The sequence below is a fragment of the Cydia amplana genome, chromosome 20 (assembly GCF_948474715.1).
Source record: "Cydia amplana chromosome 20, ilCydAmpl1.1, whole genome shotgun sequence".
In the NCBI taxonomy this organism is placed as follows: Eukaryota; Metazoa; Arthropoda; class Insecta; order Lepidoptera; family Tortricidae; genus Cydia; species Cydia amplana.
In genome coordinates this window covers 1,724,684-1,750,193 of record NC_086088.1, presented here as the reverse complement: position 1 = coordinate 1,750,193, position 25,510 = coordinate 1,724,684, and the positions used below count along the sequence as shown (strand labels likewise).

The window sequence follows — 25,510 nt, the reverse complement described above, 5'->3', positions numbered from 1 at the left end:
ACAGGAAGACATAAAACCGGATGAAACTCGACAAAAAAAGTTTTCAAAGAAATTTAAAAAATCTCCTAAAGCTCATGAGGTAAGAAATATAGAGGAAGAGGAGAACTCTGAAACCGAAGAAGTTGAGTATCTATTTAACATAAACGGAGATGACATGGTGGTCTGTGATGTGGGTGGAGCAAAAATTAATATGATGATAGATTCAGGATCGAAAAATAATTTAATTACGGATAAGACATGGGAAAAAATGAAGGATATGGGAGTAAGGATAGTTGACGAAATAAAAGAACCAAAGAAAAACTTCTTCGCCTATGGATCTGAAACGCCTTTGCGACTGCTGGGATCTTTCCGCTCTGACATTCAATTAGCCGGGAGAAAAGAAAACGCAATTTTCTATGTGGTAGATAAAGGTACACAAAATTTACTGGGGAGAAGAACAGCAACTAGCTTGGGGGTTTTGAGGATTGGGTTAGAAATAAATCAAATTCAACTTAAGCCTTTCCCTAAACTAAAAAATGTTATAATACAAATACCCATCGATGATAAGATAAAACCTATTGCACAGCCTTACCGTAGAATTCCAATACCTCTAGAAGCCAAAGTTGAGGAAAAAATTACGGAATTACTGGAGAAAGACATAATAGAAGAAGTCCAGGGCCCCCCAAGCTGGATATCTCCTATAGTACCCATAATCAAAGAAAACGGCGACATTCGGCTGTGCGTTGACATGAGACGTGCAAATAAAGCGATTAAAAGGGAAAATCATCCATTACCGACTATGGACCAGCTACTGCCGAAGTTTAGGAATGCTACAGTGTTCAGTAAATTAGATATCAAGGATGCATTCCATCAACTAGAAATCCATCCAGACTCACGGGATATAACGACATTTATATCTGGAAAAGGCGTATATAGATACAAAAGATTAATGTTCGGCATTACATGCGCTCCTGAAATATTTCAAAAAACTCTTGAACGCATATTAATTGGATGTGAGGGAGTTGTCAACTTTATTGACGACATATTAGTTTTTGGCGAAGATCAAAAGGAACATGATGTCAGACTTGAGAATGTGCTGAAGGTACTTAAAGAGCATGATATCGTGCTGAAAGAAGAAAAATGTATTTACAACGTTAACAAAATCCAATTTTTAGGACACGAACTAAGTAATGAAGGAATTCGACCACTAGATAAATATGTATCGGCTATTATGGACTTCAGAGCACCCCGAACTATCTCGGAATTGCAAAGTTTTTTAGGACTCGTCAACTATGTAGGGAAGTGGATACCAAATATGGCCACAATTACTGAACCTCTGAAGGAATTATTAAGACACAAGACAGGGAGAAATGCAGACATCAAAGAGCTCTGGAAGGAAAATCAAGAAACAGCGTTTAACAAATTGAAAACGGCTTTGACTAAAATACCTAATTTAGGATACTATAATGTTAAAAATAAAACAATGGTATTCGCAGATGCTAGTCCTGTGGGCCTCGGCGCGATCTTGGTTCAAACAAATGAAGCTGGTCCACGCATAATAGCTTACGGCAACAGAACCTTAACAGAGTGCGAGAGGCGTTATTGCCAAACAGAAAAAGAAGCTCTAGCTTTGGTATGGGCTGTGGAGCACTTTCATATGTTTCTTTTTGGAAAGAGATTTGAACTCATAACCGATCATAAACCTTTAGAGGTAATATTCGGACCGAAAGCTAAACCATGTGCTCGTATCGAACGATGGATATTACGTCTACAGTCATATGACTTTCAAGTTATATATCATCCTGGAAAAACCAACATTGCCGACTCACTTTCCAGACTATGTAAGAACCTCGACGAACGGAACAGCAACAATAAAGGAAAAGATTTTGTACAAAACATAGTAGAACAGATGAGACCAGTGGCAATATCGCTACAAGAAATAGAGACCAGTTCTAAAGAGGACTCGGATATACAAAAAGTAAAGATAGGCCTGTATGACTCCAAATGGGACGAGCAAATAAAGAGTTACAAAATTTTAGAAAACGAGTTGTGTTTTTGTGGCGATATCCTTTTAAGGACTAATAAAATTGTGATACCTAAAACACTGCAGGAAAAGGTTCTAGAAGCTGCCCACGAAGGCCACCCTGGAATCGTGGGCATGAAAGCTAGGCTTAGAGCTAAAGTATGGTGGCCCAGGTACGACAAGGACGTTGAGAGACTGGTTAAGTCGTGTAAAGGATGCACCCTTGTTTCAGCGCCAAATCCCCCCAATCCGATCAAGAGAAGGGAATTGCCAACACGCCCCTGGATTGATATTGCAATTGATCTCTTAGGTCCTTTGCCGTCCGGGGATTACCTTCTAGTAGTAATCGACTACTATTCACGGTATAAAGAAATAAAGGCTTGCCGCGATATATCAAGCAAGGCTATGATAGCCATATTGAAGGAAATGTTTAGTCGACTAGGATGTCCAATCACGATTACAGCAGACAACGGTAAACAGTTCGTTAGTCAGGAGTTCAGAGATTTTTGCCAAAATAATGACATACATTTGTTCAACACTATCCCTTATTGGCCCCAACAAAATGGAGAGGTGGAACGCCAGAACAGAGACATTATTAAACGTTTAAAGATAAGTCAAATTGAGAAAAAGAACTGGAAAGATTCACTCTTGGAATATCTGACTATGTATAATAGTACTCCCCATACGACAACGGGAAAGACGCCAGCGGAATTATTTTTCCAACGGAAATTTAGAGACAAGCTACCGATGATAGATACGTTTGAATATATTCATAAAGACCAAGATATGGACGTCAGAGACAGGGATAGAGAACAAAAAGAAAAAGGGAAAGAGTACGCAAACAGGAAAAGGAGAGTTGAGGATGGAAACATAAAGATAGGGGACGAGGTTTATGTTAAAAATATGAACAAAACAAATAAGTTAGCACCAAATTATGAGCCAACCCCTCACACTGTGGTATCTTGTAAAGGTGGAGATGTAAACATTGAAAATAAGGAAACTGGACAAAGACTGAGAAGAAACATGATGCACTTAAAAAAGGTCGAAGGACAATGGAAAATATTGGACGAGGAGACGATAGAGACGAATGATGGCAAGTCAGATAATTAAATATATATGTTAAATTTGATAAGGGATAAGAGGAAGACGTGAAGTAATGCTGATCCATGAAGCGCAAAAGTATTGCTAAAAATAATAATAACTAGTAAGGTGAAGTATGAAAGTACTAAGTAAGCTAAGGAAGTTAACGAAGCAGTAAAAAGCATTTGTGTTAAAGTGATGATTAATTTGATACTTAAAAAAATAAAAATAAAGTTGATTATTGAAATTACTGTTTTATTTAATTATCCTAAAATAATAATATAACAAACTTAACAATAAGGAAGGGATGTAGTATACGTGCGAAAGAGAAGCGTATATCTGTCGTCTCCTGCGCACGAACACGGACTCTAGGCGCGCGCAAGCTCGATGACACATGTCAGATGCCGAGGCGGGGTTGCGTGTTACGTGGTGGAAAAGCAAGGAGCCGATATTCATTATTGTGTTGTGAATCCAGTGTAAGAGGCAAATACTACAGTTAGATTACCAAGTTGGGCAGGTTTGGTATGATTAAATGTGAGAATTGCGATAAGTGGCAAGGTTTAGACTTCAAAAATTCGCTTAACGTACGCTTGTACTGAATAAACAGAATGACCCTTTAACTTAAAACTTACGCACCGTAAAAATAACATACTTTTTGATTTCGTTTTCTTTTAAATTGAGTTAGGTTTCACTGTATTCACGAAGTCTATCGAGAGAAATACAGTAAAAATATTATTTCCTTCGTATTTGGGTACCTACCGTTCCTCATTCACTGTAAATACCCGTAAAACACACGGAAACTGTAACTACAGCGGATGACATAGATTTTTTTATAGTAATAAAAAATATTCGAATATTCGAAACCTGAGCGGCCGAATATTCGAATATCAAAACAGGTCGAATATTCGACAAATTCGAATATTCGAATATTCGAATTGCAAGCCCTAGTTGTATGGGAGCCCCACTTAAATCTTTATTTTATTCTGTTTTTAGTATTTGTTGTTATAGCGGCAACAGAAATACTCAGAAATTCGGTTTTAACAATTTGCTACGGTTTTGATCTTCTGTTGATACGACCTTGAAAATCGCTCTCGTTGGTTAATGCACGTGAATAACAAGTGGTTAAATAGGAGTCGGGCTTTTAAGATGGAAATACTTAATAGGCTACATGACAAATTTTTATTAATGGTATCAATCGATCAGGCTTGTTTTTGGGATCAAATGTCTATATGGGACCCACTGCATTAAAAAATAATACAAACGTCAGAAATGATGTCAAAGTCCGTACTTATATAACTTCGCAAACACTTCGCATTAAAACACGTAAAATGCAAAGTGACACGCCAGGACGTACTCAAAATAGGCTAATATAAAACCTACTACTGAAGCTGGAAACAAATTATCGGACGCGGCTGACGCGCGCGACATAAAAGTGTGCACAGTCAGGAACATCCAGCGCGCCAGATTTCTGTCGGATGTCCGAAGGCTCAAGGTTACGTCCACGGCTTACCTCCGATAGTTTGCACAGTTCAGTGTATATTCATTATCTAGATACCTATAAGTCGCGGCTGTGAGCCGCGTCCGTCAGCCGCGTCCGATAATTTGTTTCCAGCTTGAATCTACATTGTACCGTAATATTCACGTGTACTACATGTAAACATGTACTCGTAATGCATTGTTCCGTGCTGCAATGACTTCGGCCATGAGACTCAGACCGCGTGGTACGGAACGATAATGTTCTAATGTTTTTAGGGTTCCGTAGCCAAATGGCAAAAAACGGAACCCTTATGGATTCGTCATGTCTGTCTGTCCGTCCGTCCGTATGTCACAGCCACTTTTTTCCGAAACTATAAGAACTATACTGTTGAAACTTGGTAAGTAGATGTATTCTGTGAACCGCATTAAGATTTTCACACAAAAATAGAAAAAAAAAACAATAAATTTTGGGGGTTCCTCATACTTAGAACTGAAACTTAACATTTTTTTTATCAAACCCATACGTGTGGGATAGGTCTTCAAAAATGATATTGAGGTCTCAAATATAATTTTTTTTAACTGAATAGTTTGCGCGAGATACACTTCCAAAGTGGTAAAATGTGTCGGATCTATATCTAAATCCCTAAAGTCTTTTCTCCTATCGATGTATTCCCTAATATTGTTTGTCATAATGATCAGTTGTCCTAACACAAAAAACCCTAATTTTGGTTATCCTAATATTGATTACTTATCCTAATGTTATTATGCATATTTTCTCTTTTGCGAGGGTCGCAGTTGAACCCTAACCTAACCCACTTTTGTGGCCGCAAGTTCTAAAACCTAACCATTTTTCACAAGCTTACATTATGGAAAATAATCGTTATGACAATTGATCGTTATGGCATGTGCCCATTAGGACAAACCAGTTAGGGCAAGTGACTTTAGGACAAACCTTGTTAGGGATTTTGAATGACACCCAATGTATCCCCCCCCCCACTGTAACTTCTAAAATAAGAGAATGATAAAACTAAAAAAAATATATGATGTACCATGCAAACTTCCAACGAAAATTGGTTTGAACGATATCTAGTAAGTAATTTTAATTTTTAATAAGCAGAAAACGTCTGCGAACGATGCTATTAAGCTTAGAATAAATTTAAAAGTGGAAAAATTACTGTCTTGGGTGAGACTTGAACTCACGGCCTCTGGATCTAGATCTATCTGATATAGATCTGGATCTAGTAAGTCGTTTTTTTTAATACGTCATAAATCCCCTAAATACGGAACCCTTCATGGGCGAGTCCGACTCGCACTTGGCCGCTTTTTCAAGTACCGCACATGATTGGCGCGACAGTATCTCGCGGCGAGATAGACTACCCGTCTTTTTCTATGTTAATTAAAGAGGGACAGGTAGGCGCCGCGAGATACTGTCGCGCCAATAATGTGCTAGCTTGGCTGAGTATGGCCAGGCGTGGCTCACTCCGCGATTTGGTCGCGTCGCTACAATTACATGCGGCCCACACCAATTTCGGTGTTTAGTAGTAGTTGCAGTTGCCGCGCACCGCTACGGAACGAACACCTACTCGCGCTTGCGCCACCAAGCGGTCATATCTTTCGTAATAGACGCGTTTTGTTCCTGTACCTTGAACCTTCTGTACCTAGTACTATTATTTAAGTATTCTGCGGTATGGTGTTTAACTATTATTACCTACATATTGGTGCGCGTCAGTTCCACAACCCTTTCCCAGGCACTAGTTTTTACAAAAATGACTGACATTTTCTAATGCTAAGGGGAAACTAAGCATTGTTGGGATTAGTCCAGATTCCTCACGATGTTTTTCTTTGCCGAAAAGACTGCTAACATCAAATGATATTACCATACAATATAATACAATACTCTTTATTGCACACCTCAACCAAACTCGTAGTTTACAATAAATGTACAGTAACATAAACAAAGACAATAGAGGTAACAACAGGCGGTCTTATCGCTTAAGAGCGATCTCCGCGAGCGATATTCCGTGGGTCACTGCGCTAGTTTTCGTCCAGCTCTAGTTTCGTCCACTATTACATGCTCGTAGGTTAGAAACCGCTAGGTCACCAACGCTCTCCACAACCTGAGTAGGTACTATGCTCTAACTAAACATGCTATACTATAGGATATATACCTATGTATCTCAGAATAGTCTCCCACTACATTGTCGCCTGTTACATAGGATGCCCCACATATTCAACTCAATAGAAAAACGACGTAAGCACTTCATCTTTGTACCGTCGCCGTCACATACATGTATACGAAATTTGCCTTTGTTACAATACAGTAAGGTTCATAATTGTAAGCAATTTTCTGACTAGACAAGGCGCTTATGCCCTTTTGAATACGCATTCACATTCTAGTGCTGTTGTTGTTAACGTTAAGGGTTCTGGAGCGTTTTAAAATTATTGTATAATATTGGTGATTTTTTGGCTTGCCCTTTATGAAAAACCCATTCAATCTTAACCCAACCTTCGTAATGTTTGAAAATGGACACACTCATCTTCCTCGCGTTGTCCCGGCATTTTGCCACGGCTCATGGGAGCCTGGGGTCCGCTTGGCAACTAATCCCAGTAATTGGCGTGGGCAAAAGTTTTTACGAAAGCGACTGCCATCTAACTTTCCAACCCAGAGGGTAAACTAGGCCCGTATTGGGATTAGTCCGGTTTCCTCACGATGTTTTCCTTCACCGAAAAGCGACTGAGCAAATGATATTTCGTACATAAGTTCCGAAAAACTCATTGGTACGAGCCGGGGTTCGAACCCGCGACCTCCGGATTGCAAGTCGCATGCTCTTACCGCTAGGCCACCAGCGCTTCTTTGAAATTGGACACACTAAAATTAAAAGTTATTCTGTAAATAATCGTTCTCTTTTCGATGATAAATATCTGGAAGACTGAGCTCTGCTCGGAAAACATATAAGAACTCAAAAATGCGCGTTTTTCCAGAGATTAGACCTAGCTAGATCGATTTTTCTGCCCCGAAAACCCCCATAATATCGAAATCGTCAGAGCCGTGTCCTAGATCCCCGAAATATACATATATATAAATAAACATAAAAAGAAATAAATAAACAAGAATTGCTTGTTTAAAGGTAGGTATTAGATGATGATATTTGAATAGAGAAGAAATCGGACCGCAACCGTTATCTTTCGGCGTTACGCTGCTTTAGTCAATCTTACACACAATAAATCCAATATACCATATAAGTAATGTAACTTTTGCTACAACAAAATCGTCTTATTTCAACCTGAACTACAAACTTCTACTTTATTCTTACATAATAAGGTGCAATACTGAATAAGAGGACTTTATCAATCATTGTCTCAAAATACTTTGAACCTTAGGATAATAGGGTAAGGTATAAAGTTGAATGGCAGCGTCACGGAAGTTGCTTGGGAGTTAAGACGTTTTGTTGTTGAAAATACAGTCAGACTTAATTAATCCCAATAGGCTCCCATAGGATTAGGCGGTCGTTTGTGCCGCCTAATCAAAGGAGGACTAACGATATAGATTAAATAATAAATAGAATAGCAGACTCGTCACTCGTAGACTTAGGCACCGAATAAATAATAGTAGGTACTAGACTAGGTACAGAAGATGCACTCTCTAACAAAACGCGTCTATTACGAGTTTACGACAGATATGACCGCTAGGTGGCGCAGCGCGTGCAGGCGTCCGTTCCGTAGCGGTGCGCGGGAACTACTATGGCTAGACACCAAAATTGGTGTGGGCCGTATGTACTTGTAGGTACTTGTAGCGACGCGACGAGATCGCGGAGTGAGCTACGCCTGACTTAGGTAGGTACCTACCATATTTATGTTAGAACTTAATCCTAAAATATCTGGGTGACCGAGCGTCGCTCGGAAAACATATAAAAACTCGAAAATGCGCGTTTTCCCAGAGATAAGACCTAGCTAGATCGATTTTTCGCCCCCGAAAACCCCCATATAGCAAATTTCATCGAAATCGTTAGAGCCGTTTCCGAGATCCCCGAAATATATATATATATATAAACAAGAATTGCTCGTTTAAAGGTATTAGATAGATTAAGATAGATAGATAGATAGATAAGGATTTTCAGATATTTTATCTACTCGTACCTATAACATTTTTTTTTTTTCAAAAGTTAGTGAATAAAGAGCGCTGGTAGCGGTCGTGCATCTTTCAATCCGGAGGTCGCGGGTTCAAACCCCGGCTCGTACCAATGAGTTTTTCGGAACTTATGTGCGAAATATCATTTGATATTTACCAGTTGCTTTTCGGTGAAGGAAAACATCGTGAGGAAACCGGACTAATCCCAATAAGGTCTAGTTTCCCCTCTGGGTTGGAAGGCGATATGGCAGCCGCGGACTTCTCTCAGGACTTCTTCATTCGTCTTCCTTTCTGTCCAGCTGATCCTTTCCATCCTCCGCCAACACCACATTTCGATAGCTTCCAACCTTTTTCTATCTTTTTGTCTCAGTGTCCATGTCTCACTCGAATATGCTCTTTTACAGAGTGTTAAAATTAAGTTAACTTTAAAAGCGTTTCAATATCGCCCGGGCAGTAAATAATAAAATAAACGCTTTCTTTTGCAGTTGTTGGGCGGACACAGCTGGAGGAAAAGCTACAGCAATTCTAAGGTATTGTGAAAAATTATTAAAGATTGTAGAGTTAGATTTATTTATTTTATGATTGACTGAGGTATAAATAGTTGTATAAATAATTAAATATGAAATAATAGCGCTGTCAAGATGACACATCTGCGGATCTTCATCAGTGTGATAGCCGCTTTTCTCAATCTGTGTTATCTGAAGATTTATGACAGTTCCGCAACAAATGGTGCCTATGAAGTTTTGATTGAACGGGAATTTTCTTAGTACATTTTTAGACAGAAAATTATAGTCAATAGTCAATAGTCAAAATATACTTTATTCATGTAGGCCTAGCAACAAGCACTTATGAATCGTAACATACTTATAAATTATCTTAAGCTAATTATCAGAGCAATTTATTGATGTTATTATTCCATAAGAATATTGGATTATTATACAAATCAAATTAAACACAAATTAAATTAAATTAAGAATTTCACAAAAGGATCGTCAAACATGAAAAAAAAAATTGTATAAAAAATACTAGTCTAGAATGTTTCTAGAATAAAATCTAAATGTCAAATAAATAAATAAAAAACACAAAAGAAGTATGTACATCGGAATATCAATTTCCTCATCATTAATCAAATATACCTAAAAAAATAATCATTTCGAATAACAATTAATCCCACGTTGTTTTATCATTCATGTAGTCTTGTGTGGTATAATACGCTTTAGAAATAAGTTTACGCTTTACATAATTCTTAAATTTATTAATAGATAATTCAGTAATATGGTTTGGAAGTTTGTTATAAAATCTCACACAATTACCCATGAATGATTTTTTAATTTTATGGAGCCGAGTGAAGGGCACTGCGAGCTTATGTTTATTTCTAGTATTAATATTATGAATTTCACAATTTTTTCTAAAATTTACAATGTTTTTATGTACATACAGAATATTCTCATAAATGTATTGACAGTGCACTGTCATTATGTCAATTTCCTTAAATTTATCTCTAAGTGAATCTCTATGGTTCATTGTGTACATTGCTCGAATAGCCCTCTTCTGCAGATTTTTTTCTTATTTTACGTCACCCTGGCCCGTATTTCACTTCCTGGCCAAGGCAAGACGTAAAACTTTAGATAAACCACGGGCGGTAATTTGTAAAGCCCCAGATCACATATTTATGGCACAAACACCTGCGACCTGGAGCATTCACGAATTCACCTCCCTAGGTATGTAATGTACTATTCTTGCTAGTCAATTACTTGGGTATTATATATTGTTACTTACATTACCCCTAGTGTGCAATCACGATCCTTGATTGTTACGCCAATTACGGTTTTAGCTAAATTGGACAATCCATAGCGTAAGTATGGAACAACCAATTTAGCTAAGACCCTAATTGACGTAACAATCCCGTGTGGTGACTGCACATATACGTATACATATATTGACGTAAGTGCAAGTGCCAGCTGCTTATAACTAAACTACTTACATATATAATATATACTCGTACTTAGCATACAGGCTGTGGTGTCAAAAAAGTGTTTAAGAGGTTTAAAAGACCCAGAAATAGCTATATTTTGCGGAATTTTTGAAAAAATAAGCGCTGGTGGCCTAGCGGTAAGAGAGCGCGACTTTCAATCCGGAGGGCGCGAGTTCCTACCCCGGCTCGTACCAATGAGTTTTTTCGGAACTTATGTACGAAATATCGTTTGATATTTACCAGTCGCTGTGAAGGAAAACGTGAGGAAACCGGACTAATCCCAATTTCCCCTCTGGATTGGAAGGTCAGATGGCAGTCGCTTTCGTAAAAATGAGTGCCTACGTCAAATCATGGGATTAGTTGCCAAGCGGATCCCAGGCTCTCATGAGCCGTGGAAAATGCCGGGATAACGCGAGGAAGAAGAAGAATAGTGTAAAATATGGGACTACTACGGGAATAACATTGAAAATACGTGCTACCGAAACTATCTGTATTAAAGGAATGAACATCGCAAATAGACAAATGTCAACAGAAGACTTATCATAACCTACATGCAGTATGCATACAACACAAATAGTTATTTTGGGCGCTATATTGCATCTTTCAAATCTTTGAAATGTGGTGTTGGCGGAGCATGCTATACGGATTAGCTGGACAGAAAGGAAGACGAAGGAAGAGGTACTGAGCATGGCAGGAGAGAAGAGATGCCAGTTAGACACAATAGCTAACAGAAGGGGCAAGATGGTTGGCCACCTGATACGGCACGACAGATTCTTTTTAAACAACCTGGAGGGCAAGATTAACGGTAAAAGACGCAGAGGAAGGCCCAGGATCACATATCTCAGCCAAATAAAAGATAGAGTTTCTGTCGTGTCGTACGAGGGAGTTAAAAGACTGGCCCAGAAAAGAGAAGAGTGGCGATTACTCCACCGACAAGAGCACAGCTCTTAAATATTGATGATGATTGCATCTTAAGCAGCTAGTGTTATAGCTTAAAGTGAATTTTACAACCTTAACATCTATACGCTCTATTCTATAGCCGTTCTATATATACATCGTATAAAAAAAAAGTCGCTTCCCTGTCTGTATGTCTGTATGTATGCTTAGATCTTTTAACCCGTGAGTTCCCACGTGTGTGACGTCACCATAAGCGTTCTGGCTCAAATTTGAGCCCTTGGGAGCTGACAGGTTAAACTACGCAACGCATTTTGATGCGGTTTTTTTAAATAGATAGAGTACACATACAAAATTCTTTATTTGTGTAAGTTACACGATAAATGTAAGCTAAGGGATGGAGCCTCCCTGTAAGCAAAAATAGCTTGTGTTAGGAGCCTCCGCTCTTCTAGTTATTAATGTTATTAACATAATACTATACTAATAACTTGTACCACTTTCCTCGGAGGAATCGCTGAATCCTGAGTCACAGGCTTTGTCCTAGTTCAGGAAACAGAGGCTCAATCCAAAATGAAACTGATACAAACCTAATACTTATAAGTTTTTTTTTTGTTTTGTTTCCTTTTTTTTTTGTAATTGTATAAGGCTGTAATACTTACTGTATTAGGTTTCAAGTAAATAAATAAAGATTATTAAGATTATTATTAATACAAGTTTACATTAGTGAGTGACTCAAGAGGAAAGATTATGTATAATTTGTTAACCAGTGCAAAGCCGGGGCGGGTCGCTAGTAGGGAATAAAATACCTAGATTCTAATCGCCTCCTTTTGGTCTTTCATCGCAATCCATGGTTAATGATTCACATCGTTCACACCAGCCGTAGTGCAAAAACTCCAAGTAATCTAAAAAAAATATATTTTGTTTTATTAAATAAGGTCAATGTGGCTAATTCCGTCGTAGGGACTATTCCGTCCATTAGCGTTTTTCTCGAACAACGAACAAAACTGATAAATTCATCGACAAAGCAGCGATTGCTTTTAGTTTCAGCGATCAAAAGCAAATGGGTTTTTTCCTACGCTTGAAAATCAAAGAAATTTACGCTCGTGGACGGTATAGCCCCTATGATGATTTTGACGCGACTTTATTTTTAAGACAATAAGAGCGTGTCAAGATAATTTTCAACACCTCGCCCGCTTAGCAACTTCTGCTGCTGACTGTACTATTCGAAGTGGGGAAAAGAAGATTTACCTTCGGGTCTCTATTGTTTCCCAGGTTTTAAGGTCCCTGTTTATAGTTTTTCCTAAATAACTCTTAAACGGTGGCCCGTAGCAAAAAATGTTCTATCATATAAAAAATCTACATAAAATTTTCTACAAAAAAGATTCAGTGCACTTTTTTGCTAGGATTAATATTTTAAAATATATTAAAGTAGGAAAGTTACGTATAATTTGTTCTAAGGTCGTTTTTAGGGTTCCGTAGCCAAATGGCAAAAAACGGAACCCTTATAGATTCGTCATGTCTGTCTGTCTGTCCGTCTGTCCGTCTGTCCGTCTGTCTGTCCGTCCGTATGTCACAGCCACTTTTCTCCGAAACTATAAGAACTATACTGTTAAAACTTGGTAAGTAGATGTATTCTGTGAACCGCATTAAGATTTTCACACAAAAATTGAAAAAAATCAATAAATTTATGGGGTTTCCCATACTTCGAACTGAAACTCAAAAATTTTTTTTTCATCAAACCCATACGTGTGGGGTATCTATGGATAGGTCTTCAAAAATGATATTGAGGTTTCTAATATCATTTTTTTCTAAACTGAATAGTTTGCGCGAGAGACACTTCCAAAGTGGTAAAATGTGTGTCCCCCCCCTGTAACTCCTAAAATAAGAGAATGATAAAACTAAAAAAAATATATGATGTACATTACCATGTAAACTTCCACCGAAAATTGGTTTGAACGAGATCTAGTAAGTAGTTTTTTTTTTATACGTCTTAAATCGCCTAAATACGGAACCCTTCATGGGCGAGTCCGACTCGCACTTGGCCGCTTTTTTACTTTTTCGTAAATAACTCATACACGGTAGCCCACAGCAAAAAAATTTCTTGTACATAAATAATCTATTTGAGATTTTTTATAAAATAAATGCTATGTGTTTTCGCTAGGATCAATATTAAAAAAAAATATTAAAGGGGGAAAGAGTATAGCCTGACAAGCGTGGTTTAAATATTGATCCTAGAGAAAAATAATGAATACCTTTTTGTAGGAAATTTTATGTTAATTATTAATGTAATAAAAAAAATTTGCTAGTGGCTATCGTTTACGAGTTATTTACGAAATACTAAAAAACGGGGCTTAGAATTTATATTCTCTCTTTAATATCTTTTTTTTATTGATCCTAGCGAAAAAAGTAGCATTTATTTTATAAGAAATCTCAAATAAATTATTTACGTAAAAGATACTTTATTGCTGTGGGCTACCGTTTACGAGTTATTTACAAAAACTAAACTAAAACGACCTTAGAACAAATCATACGTGACTTTCCAACCTTAATATATTTTAAAATATTTATCCTAGCGAATAAGTGTATTGTCGAGTCTTTTTTGTAGAAAATTTTATATACATTACTTATGTAGTAGAACATTTCTTGCTATGGGCCACCGTTTAAGAGTCATTTACGAAATACTATAAAAAGGGACCTTAAACCCTATACTACTACTATAAAAAAGGTCCCTTTTCATAGATAATGCCCCATATGACGAACAATACATTGTGATTTAAAACTTTATGGGAAACAAAGGGAACATTTTACCTTCAGAATAATGTTCAGCATAATATTTGCCGGTTATCTCGTATCTTTTCAAACAGTTCCTGTAATTCACTTCACACAAACTGTTGAACCCTTTTTGCCTGTAGGGTGGCAGTATTGAATTAGGCATAGTCAGGTCCATTACGCATACTGGCTGACTATAATCCCTGAAATATAAATAGTTATTTACGATACAAGTGCGAAAAATCACGTTCGTCGTACAATGTTTTACAGGACAGTCGACGTCAAAATTGTTTTCCTTACTCCTTTGCAATAAGGCGAAAAATGTAAATATATTTGACGTCGACTGTACTTTTTCCTAGCCTGAGTGTCCCACTGGCAAAGGCCTCTCCCCTTGATTTCCACCACTCCCGATTTGGTGTTTCCACCGGCCAGTTGTTCAGGAAGCTGTCCAGGTCGTCCCACCATCTCCGTTTGGGTCTGCCCCGTCCACGTCCCTCTACCGGCATCCACTTGGTGGCTAAGCTAGCCCACCCCATGCATACGGTAGACGTGACCGGCCCGAGTCATATTTGAGCCTAGCGGTTTTCTTTTTTCTCGCCTACATCAGCAATGCGGGTTTTAGAGCGCAGCGACTGTATAACCCTTTAAGTTTTCGACGTTACGTAATGTGCTTATTATATCACAGGGTGTCGTAATGGAGCACCATATGTATTTGTTTGCTTGATTACCTAGGCGAGACTAAAGAGCAACATGTAATATAAACAAAAAATTAAAAACTACATAAAGCTACAAACAAAAATTAAACGAATACGCTTAACCCGCGCTTGATAAATAAAAAATACGAAATTTTTCATTTTTAAAAATAAAAAAATAAAATAAAAAACAACTTCCTATACGAAATTTAAGTATAAAAAAATACAAAATGTTATGTAGCAGTATACAATTACTGGGGATGGAACCAGGGACCTGCCGATGCAAACAAAAAAAGCGAACGTTTGCCAAATACGCCATTATAGTTCTTACTAAAGCTGACGAAATTTAGCTACTCATTCTCAAGTAAAAACTAAATATCTAAATACCGTCAAAATCGTGGCAAAATGCCGGGACAACGCGAGGAAGTTGACGACTTCACTTACGTATCTCCGATGCAACGCACCTTCTGCGCTTCGCAAGTAGTGGAATCCTCTTTGATTTGTTCATTTACAGACTCCGCATCGTCATAATCTTCAAATCTCCATAACGGTTCGGTTACTGGCAACATTATATCTCTGTTAAGTTGTCCTATTTGGTCTGGGGCCGGGTGGGGAAAGGGAAGGTGCTTTTTCAAAAGCCCGCTCAGAGTGTCCTGTAAAATAAGAGCAGCTGTTGTGTATTGGAGCCACATTTCCATCTTCACCACTTGGATGGTTGGCAGTCCTCAACTGTGCATTTCTTCAGAAACTTCCTGCCTCGCACAGCTAAACTGTGGAATGAACTGTCGCCTGGGATCTTCAAGAAAAGAGCACTCCCATCTTAAAGGCCGGCAACGGACTTACAACCCATCTGGTGTTGCAGGTGTCCATGGGCGACGGTAATCGCTTACAATCCATGATTCATCTCCTCGTTTGCCTCTAATATCTTTAAAAAAATCAGTCGGCAGCCGATATCTTCGTATAGTTAGCTATATGTACTTATTCCATTAATATATTTATGTAAATATAAATGAAAATAATGAAAGTATAGGTAAAATACCGAACTGATTAAAAACTAAAAATCTCCGTTAATAAAAGTATTTTTATTTTTTCCGGTGTTGAACCGATATAAGTAAATAATTATTTAAAGAAATAAAAAGAAGTCGTGCATGGACCTAATTAAAGAGTTAATAACATATAAAAAATATTTTTGCAGCATGTATTGGATCCTATTCTATTACCTCTTTAGTAGTTCTAAACGTCGACACCGTTACCACAATATCATCAAAGTACTTAGTTTGTCTCAGTGCTTGCTTATCCGTGACACCGTCACTTGGTATATTTTCATGTATCCCGTACGCTGAATCCATACCCGATTGCATTGGTTCAGTACCCGTACCACGAGTCACTGACAGTGTCAAAACTGACATATACGCTAACGTCTACGTAATTTACTTTCTAAATATCTCGTTCGCAATAATATGTGAGTACGAGCGAGATGCATAGAAAGTAAGCTACGTTCTCGATAGAGTCTGTGCGGAAAGAGAAGATTCGTGAAATGTATGGGGTCCAATACATTCCACAACTCTTCTTTTTCCGCACAGACTCTATAGCGTTTATTTCAGTGCCAAACTGATAGCTACACTGTTGTATAGGTAATATATACTCGTTTATTGGTATTCGTTTGCGTTAGTTATATCTAGCAACGCTACAGATTACAATAAAATAATATATATAAAGTGGCCTAAATATGGATATTACAACGCAAATGAATGCCAACAAACAAAGTATTAATAGGTATACAACTGTACCACTACCACCAGTTTGGTACTGACATAAACGTCATCGAGAACGTAATTTACTTTCTATGCATCTTAGGGGTACAGAACCAAATTGAAACCGAGTTAAATTACGCTTCGGGTCGTTTTCTGCTGAATTAATCTGTTTTGCGGGATCTGCATTTCGCCTGCTTAATATATTTCTGCTTCGCGTAGAATTGGCTGAAACAGATAAAAAAAATTGTTTTTACCATATATAATAATAAGTAAGCATAGGGTACTCCAATTCATACATCAGTTTTGTTACTAAAACGCTTCGAGAGCCGAGAAGAGTCGTGGAATGTTGGGCTTGGGACCCATACATTCCACGACTAGGGTTTGCAATCCGGATCCGAAATGTATGAAATTATTCGGATCTGGATCCGGATCCGCGGATCTTCCCATACATTTCGGATCCGTCGTGCAAACCCTATCCACGACTCTTCTCTTTCCGCACAGACCTATTATTATTTTCGTTTTTTTTTGGGAGTTAAAATAGGAGATTCCTCCTTTGTCTATTGCTATGACGCCCCGGGGGAATAAAAGTTGCCTGTGGCCAGAAGGGACACACAGGTCTTAACTCTGTCAGATAAGTCAGTAGTGTGGGTCAATAGTTTTAATTAAATAATTGGTTGTTTTAATTCAATAATTGGTTAAGTGGAGAGAACATAATATTATCAGCCCGGGTCGTGTGGCAGAGCCGGGGTTGACCGAATGTCGGGTCCCGGATTCCCTCCCACTCGCCTTTTTATTATTTTCGTTGTCGACATCTAGCGTCAAGTAGCGGATTTATCAGTACTGCTACTTGACAGTCGCCTTAAAAATTGTGAGTGACATTGTTAGTAATATTTCGGCTTTGCTCCTCGTATTTTGTTATTGAAAGAATTACTTAGTAAAGAATTACCGTTAGTCAGAACCAAAAGTAATACTATTACTTTATCCATTTTTCAACACGTCGACATTGCACCACGATTAAAACTAGATTGAAATCAATTATTGAACGCAGACATTATAATTCATTAAAAGCAAAAACTAGTAAAAGACGTTTTAGGAAAAAATATAATTTGTATTATATTATAGACGCGCCCCTGAGGCCCGACTGAGGCCCTATTTTGACGACTGGTCTGGCCTAGTGGGTAGTGACCCTGCCTGTGAAGCCGCGGTCCTGGTTTCGAATTCCGGTAAGGACATTTATTTGTGTGTTGAGCACAGATATTTGTTCCTGAGTCTTGGGTGTTCTATGTATTTATGTATTTGTATATTATACACGAGTATATCGTTGTCTGAGTACCCACAACACAAGCCTTCTTGAGCTTACTGTGAGACTTAGTCAATCTGTGTAAGAATGTCCTATAACATTTATTTATTTATATAGATAGTTCGGCGTATATCCTTAGTTAATATGTTATTCCACAAAATACATATTTTTCAGTTACCTAGTTTTCCCCGCACGGGGACTAATAGAGAATATATCTTTCTTTACGTCTATTACTGCCAATGTAATTGCACATTATTTTAAATTAACGATCGTCTTTTGTTTGGAATTTAAATTAAAAATCAGTTTATGAACGTACTGAATGTCTGAATTGACAATACAGAAATTTGACGTTTCCACTTCAGTGACGCATGACTTCAGTATTTTTAGGGTTACCGTAAAAGGAAAAAACGGAACCCTTATAGGATCAGGATCACTCGTGCGTCTGTCTGTCTGTCTGTCTGACCATTCCCCCCCCACCCTTTATCTTCGAAACTACTGGGCCTAAAATTTTGAAAAAAATACACAAAAATAGTTCTTTACCTATTAGATGACAGGAAAACCTATTAGAAATGTGCAGTCAAAGTGAGTCGGACTTAATGTACGGAACCCTTGGTACGCGAGTCCGACTCGCACTTGGTTGGTTTTCTTAATTAATGTCGTTAGTAGTCAGCTTCAATACGTCGTTGCGCTTTCCAAAACTGATATGTGCTCGATTTTTGATTGACAAATAGTTACCTAGCAACAAAACACATAAGGTTATAATTTATTTGATTAAAATCGCGTACTTATCAGATTTGGTAAGCGCAACGACGAATTGTAGCGTATCAAACAACACTCCAAAAATATCTGCCACCTTGATTTTTAGGGTTCCGTACCCAAAAGCTAACAAAGCTGTAAAGTGCTCAAAGACTAATTCGAACCCGTCAAACAACTAGGACATCCTATATTGCCGTCTCTTTTGTCATCCGACCTAGATCCAGATTGTGCATTCATCCCACTGCACGCTTTCGACCTATTCTGTCCCGCTCACACACAAAAGGACTTATCTCATTGGTCTCTCTCATCACTTACTGCTTTCTACCGAAAATAAAGTAGGTACAGACCATTAGCGCAATAGGATGTCATGGTACAGGGGAAACTGCGAAAATCGATCGTATAACTATGAGCATAGATACTAAATTGTCCAGTTGATGTGGCCCGAAATTATCGCAAATCTATCATGGTATAGGTAATACCAGAACATTCAAAATTCGACCTTCAATAAATGGTAATACGGTTCAAAATCGATTTGGCAGATCGAATCACGAAGATTGGTTGTACTCGCAGCGTCAGTCAGAATGACTGAACGGCAGCTCTGTAGCGATAAGCAGAATTCAATAAGTCGTATCTGCATTTAAAATCTCGTTCGATTATAAACCGTGTAGTAAGAGGTTAAGGTATATATTTGAATGGGATTTTCAATGTAGTTACGATAATGATTAGTACCAATTGCTGGATTGCATGTGGTTGTTAGATAGTACTTGATGACAAACAGCATGAATGCGTTAGTATTTACAAGCTGCAGTAATAATGCGATTTTGGAATCAAAATAGGATTCACACACGACCTGATTCGAACTTTAAGGTACGTCAAAAATTTGCTAAAGATACGACATGGATTGGATATGTCAATGTCAAAAAAGCGGCCAAGTGCGAGTCGGACTCGCCCATGAAGAGTTCCGTATTTAGGGGATTTATGACGTATTAAAAAAAAACTACTTACTAGATCTCGTTCAAACTAATTTTCGGTGGAAGTTTGCATGTAATGTACATCATATATTTTTTTTAGTTTTATCATTCTCTTATTTTAGAAGTTACAGAGGGGGACACACGTTTTACCACTTTGGAAGTGTCTCTCGCGCAAACTATTCAGTTTAGAAAAAAATGATATTAGAAACCTCAATATCATTTTTGAAGACCTATCCATAGACAACCCACACGTATGGGTTTGATGAAAAAAAAAATTTTTGAGTTTCAGTTCTAAGTATGGGGAACCCCCAAAATTTATTGTTTTTTTTCTATTTTTCTGTGAAAATCTTAATGCGGTTCAGAGAGTACATCTACTTACCAAGTTTCAACAGTATAGTTCTTATAGTTTCGGAAAAAAAGTGGCTGTGACATACGGACGGACAGACAGACGGACAGACGGACGGACAGACAGACAGACAGACATGACGAATCCATAAGGGTCCGTTTTTCCCATTTGGCTACGGAACCCTAAAAATGACGTTTCTTCAAACAAAAACGTCATGTTGTGTCTTTAGTAAGTAATTTTTGACGAATCATAAAGTTCGAATAAGCCTGACAGTGACAGTCAATGACAGTCAATATGCGCATGCCTATTAGATGACACCGTCTGTCACATTTATTGACAATGAACTGAGTTAAAAGATGATGATGATGATATGTAGGTACTAAGACAAAGACGAGCAGAAAATAGAGTCTGTCAATTTGCTTGATAAAATTAGTGACGGGAATGACAAATACGAACGTTTCCATGAAAACAATTAATGCACTACATCTGTGCATACAATACCCCTAGTGTAAATTTCATTCGAAAGCGCGACGTGACATACGCGTGTGCATTAAGTGTAATTTCGTATGGGATTTTGAGTTTGCAAAACGTCCCGCTTGGCGCTGTTTAAAATCCCATATAAAAATAGACATAATGCAAACGCAAACGCGTAACGCTATCGAATGAAATTTACACTAGGAGTTCTGAGCTACGCATATGAAATAAAACCGAAGAAATCGATTCGAAAGTGACCTCAAAGCAATTACGGTTGTCTGTTCAATTTTAATTGGATTCAAACCACATCATTCTGCCTGCAGGTCTGTGTTGTATGTAAGTAGGTACATACATATTTGACCATATACTTACACGTTGTAATAAAACATTTGTGTTCACTCATTACTTTTCTGCACCGCGATTTCGTCGCGTCGCTACAAGTACATGCAGCCCACACCAAGTTTGGTGTCTAGCCATAGTAGTTGCCGCGCTCCGCTACGGAACGGGCTGCTCGAGCTTGCGCCACCTAGCGGGCATATCTGTCCTAAGAGACGCGATTTTGTTAGAGAGTGAATCTTCTGTACCTAGTACTATTATTTATTCTGTGCCAGAGGCGAATTGGAAAACTTGATTAAAAATCAAAAAGCATAGACTAAGTATGAAATATGCCTATAGTCTACGCTTTTTGATCTTCGAGAGATCCCATTCAAACATCTTTTAGAATATTTTAAATGGACCAAACATAAAAAGGACTGCATCTATTTTCTGTCCTTTCATTTCAAGATTCCAGCCAATTATAGTCGAGTGCCGACCACAGAACATATTAAAGAGGTTAGAATGGCTATCGCGCGCAGTTAGTATCGGAACCGGTGTCGCCGCTCGTTCCTCTCCACATTTACTAACACTCGCGCAACGGTAGTAAAACTTGTGTGCGTGGTGAATGGATACGCCTCCTTTAGACAGATTTGATGTCTGGCTTCTAAATCTGAAGGTTATTGTGACGCAAAAGACATGTTTACGTTTTTAGGTCAGCGCGGGCGAGTATTAGCATGCGAGCGTTTGCTCAAAACCGGCGGCGACACGTACCCTGCTCGCATCGCCATTCTAACTTGTTCTGTGGTGCCGACTCTATCAAATTTGTTGGCTCACTAACTAAAGAGAATTGTACTAAGAGGACATTTGACTGACCATAAATGGACCTTAAAGTCATTGACATAAGGTTCAAAACTAACCAGTTAACATCGCGATGGTACCAGTCAGATTTAATAAATATCTTTACAAGCCAACGTTTCAAAAATATGTTTTACACGCCTATGAGTCACTGGCAATATGGTCGTGTTAACATATTTTTGGAACGTTGGCTTGTGAAGATGTTTGTGAACTCGACCGTGCCAGAGTTGCAAGCACTTACGACCTTTCTTTATTACTTCAAGGGTTCCTTTCATTGGAACGAGCTTTAAAATGAATAGATCGGGAGTCATTGATTTGCAAGTAAAATGGGAAATAACACTGTAAAGTGCTGGTTTTAAGGTAGTTTTTTCATTGTAGGCTTTTTGAACAGTTTGTAGTAAGTTTGATCCTATCTTATTTAATCAGTTTTGCTTTATAAATTGTATACCTAAGCATATTTTATTAAAATCTCTATGTAAACAACTTTTTGTTTATAACTGTATTTTTATCTATGTATAAAAAAAGGGTTTCCTTATTTCCCATAAAGTTTTAAGTCATTAATTCATTATGTATTGTTTGTTATAATTATTATCTTTTGTCATTAAACTGAAACCGTTAACTTTCCAGGATTTTCGTCAGGTTATCCTATAGATGAATTAATTATGACTAATGAAAATGCGGGCAAACAATACATTATGACTTAAAACTATTTGGGAAACAATACCCATAAAAAAATGAGAAAGAAAACTTAAATTCATCCCAGCACCTCCACCATAACAACTTTTTGTTCTCCACATTAGTTTCACACAACGCAAACAAAATTGTTCTATTAAATGACAATTGTAATGGCATCCCACACTCTATTGTGTTCAAGTCATGGCCATGTTATATAGGATGGACTCTAAATTAGTTTACCACAACGCAAGCAACGTAAAATCCACAAAGAAACAAGAAAGATCTCTTCACACGTTACAACGTTTTTTTTTTTCAAGTGTCAGCGGGTGGAAGGCCAACACTCTAAAACCAGGTCAGCACCGGTCTAGCTCTACGCTACTAGGTACCTACAAAGATTTGTTGATTTTGTGTTGCACTTTTTTAGGTTTCCGTACCCAAAGGGTAAAAACGGGATCCTATTACTAAGACTCCGCTGTCCGTCCGTCCATCCGTCCGACCGTCCGTCTGTCACCAGGCTGTATCTCACGAACCGTGATAGCTAGACAGTTGAAATTTTCACAGATGATGTATTTCTGTTGCCGCTATAACAACAAATACTAAAAACAGAATAAAATAAAGATTTAAGTGGGGCTCCCATACAACAAACGTGATTTTTGACCGAAGTTAAGCAACGTCGGGCGGGGTCAGTACTTGGATGGGTGACCGTTTTTTTGCTTGTTTTGCTCTATTTTTTGTTGATGGTGCGGAACCCTCCGTAGGCGAGTTCGACTCGCACTTGGCCGGTTTTTTTAACACGTCTTTTTCACATTTCGTAGGTATGCGTGGAATGATAATGATGCCTCTTCTTCTTCTTCCTCGCATTATCCCGGCATTTTGCCACGGCTCATGGGAGCCTGGGGTCCGCTTGGCAACTAATCCCAAGAATTGGCGTGGCCACTACTTTTTACGAAAGCGACTGCCATCTGACCTTCCAACCCAGAGGGGAAACTAGGCCTTATTGGGATTAGTCCGGTTTCCTAACGATGTTTTCCTTCACCGAAAAGCAACTGGTGAATATCAGATGATAATATATCATGGGTGATTAAGGATGATCCGATCGAGAACGGTACGGGGCCAGGCCGAGGCATCCGACACTTCGTTTTCGAAAGCACTACGTTATCACCGATCATCTATTATAGAGAACGTAGTGTCGACCCCACGGCCCGGACCGTTCTAGCATGAGTCATCCATGCGGCGTATAATAATGAACGTGTCTGTATCATAAGCGTGTGCCTATTTTATCTTAGAGGGACTACCAATAGTGACCCTAGGAAACTGACCTCCTATGAACTACCATCTATTCAAATTACCATCTAAATTTAAAGTGCTTGAAAATAAAGACGAAAGTTCACAATATAAATAATTATTTTTATAACGGTTGATGCTTCCCAATCTATAATAAATCCATTAGTTAGAGTATACAATTATGTGGCAGGAATGTTTTAAAAGAGATCAATCATCATAAACTTCATACGAAATCATATTAGCTTTTTAATATAAACATCAAACGTCAAACATTAACATTTATTCAGCAAATAGGCCACAAGGGCACTATTACACGTCAACATGGAATTTACATACAAGCAACAAAAAAAACACATCAGCAATTATAAAATATATCTAAGCCGCAAATATCAAATCAAACTAAAGTATTACATAGAGATGTATAAAGTCTCTAGATGTCAAAAAACTATAATAATAGTATTAAGAAAAACACAAAGATACAAAAACAATAATCTAAATTTATTTAGAGGTGTAAATGTCTCTAAGTGTCATAACTAAGAAAATACAATATATAGTTAATCAAATTATCCTTAGAGATGTATAGGGTCTCCAAGAGTCAGAATCCTGTATACCTAATTAAAACATTCATTAAAAGAGAAAATGATGATAAAAATAAAATAGCATACGAGAACCGAATGAGGTAAAGTTACTAAATATAACTCGTGTTAGCTTAAATAGACCATGCAGTCTCCACAAACAGCACCCATTCACGAGTATAACGAGTTAAAACATTGTTGCAGCTATTGAAAGCTGCCATTTACCATATAAATATGTATCTGCTAATATCCACGCCGGTACGTGCTTCACCGTTAGTAGAGAATACTACTCTGCCTACAAATTCTACAAAAGCGGGACAGCCTTTGCCTTTGCCGGACGGTGAGCCGGTGCACTCAGAAATTGCAGAACTAACCGCTGAAATAAAGCACCTGCGCAGTGATGTTTCGGCAATGAAAACCCAGATAGAGGAAGTCTTGTCTTCTATTCGAATTTGCAATCAACGATTGGACACCGTTACGAATCAAGTAAGTAAATGTGAAGACAGAATACAAATACTAGAACAATGTCAAAGTGAAAATGTTTACCTAAGAGGCACTGTCGCCGAGCTAAAGGAGCGGTTAAACGCGCAGTCGCAATCAGCCCTGCGGACTGAATTGGAAATTATTGGGTGCCCCGAAAAAAGCAATGAGAACCTGCAGCACATTGTTTGCACAGTTGCTACTAAAATTGGAATCAAGCTGACGGAATATGATGTGGACGGTGTATGGAGGGCAGGCCCTCGTCCGGCGGGCCTAAGCAGTGCGTCCGCAGCCGTTGAAAACCTGCAATCAACGTTAGACTGTGAAAAGGGCCCTCAAAGTAAAATCAACAACTCTCCTGTTTCACGCTATAGCGGCCGTAATACTCCACGGGCTATAGTGGTGCGCTTCACCAGGAGGAAACCCAGAGACGAGTTTCTTAAGGCTGCAAAATCTCGACGTCTTGACACCGCTGATGTTGCTTCAGGTGCTCCCCCACACAAAATCTACGTTAATGAGCGTCTGACGCGTGAAAATCGACTGTTATTTCGTAGCGCCAGAACATTTGCGAGCGCTAATAATTACAAGCATTGCTGGGTTCATAATGGTTCAATTTTTATCAGGAAGCGTGATGCTAGTAACGGAAGTCCAGCCATCCGCATCCACTCCGAAGAAGCCCTCCACCGGCTTTTACCACCTGACCTTGAA

At 38.3% G+C, this 25,510-nt stretch overlaps 2 protein-coding genes across 4 annotated transcripts in view; both read left to right on the top strand.

The window, feature by feature from the left end:
• The window catches only part of LOC134657483 (octopamine receptor beta-2R-like), a 240,349-nt gene that overhangs the window by 47,873 nt on the left and 166,966 nt on the right, over positions 1 to 25,510 (top strand). For all 3 annotated transcript variants that reach the window (XM_063513055.1, XM_063513054.1, XM_063513053.1), the window contains exon 2: positions 9,173 to 9,217. The gene's annotated coding sequence lies outside the window, so the exon portion shown is untranslated. The remainder of the gene's footprint in view (positions 1 to 9,172; positions 9,218 to 25,510) is intronic.
• LOC134657693 (uncharacterized protein K02A2.6-like) lies at positions 248 to 3,112 on the top strand. Its single transcript, XM_063513256.1, has one exon. It carries the CDS (start codon positions 248 to 250, stop codon positions 3,110 to 3,112), a length of 2,865 nt encoding a protein of 954 aa, XP_063369326.1.

Excerpts from the sequence above, each read along its gene's own strand:
- LOC134657693 (XM_063513256.1), top strand. The coding sequence starts at position 248 with ATGAAGGATATGGGAGTAAGGATAGTTGACGAAATAAAAGAACCAAAG.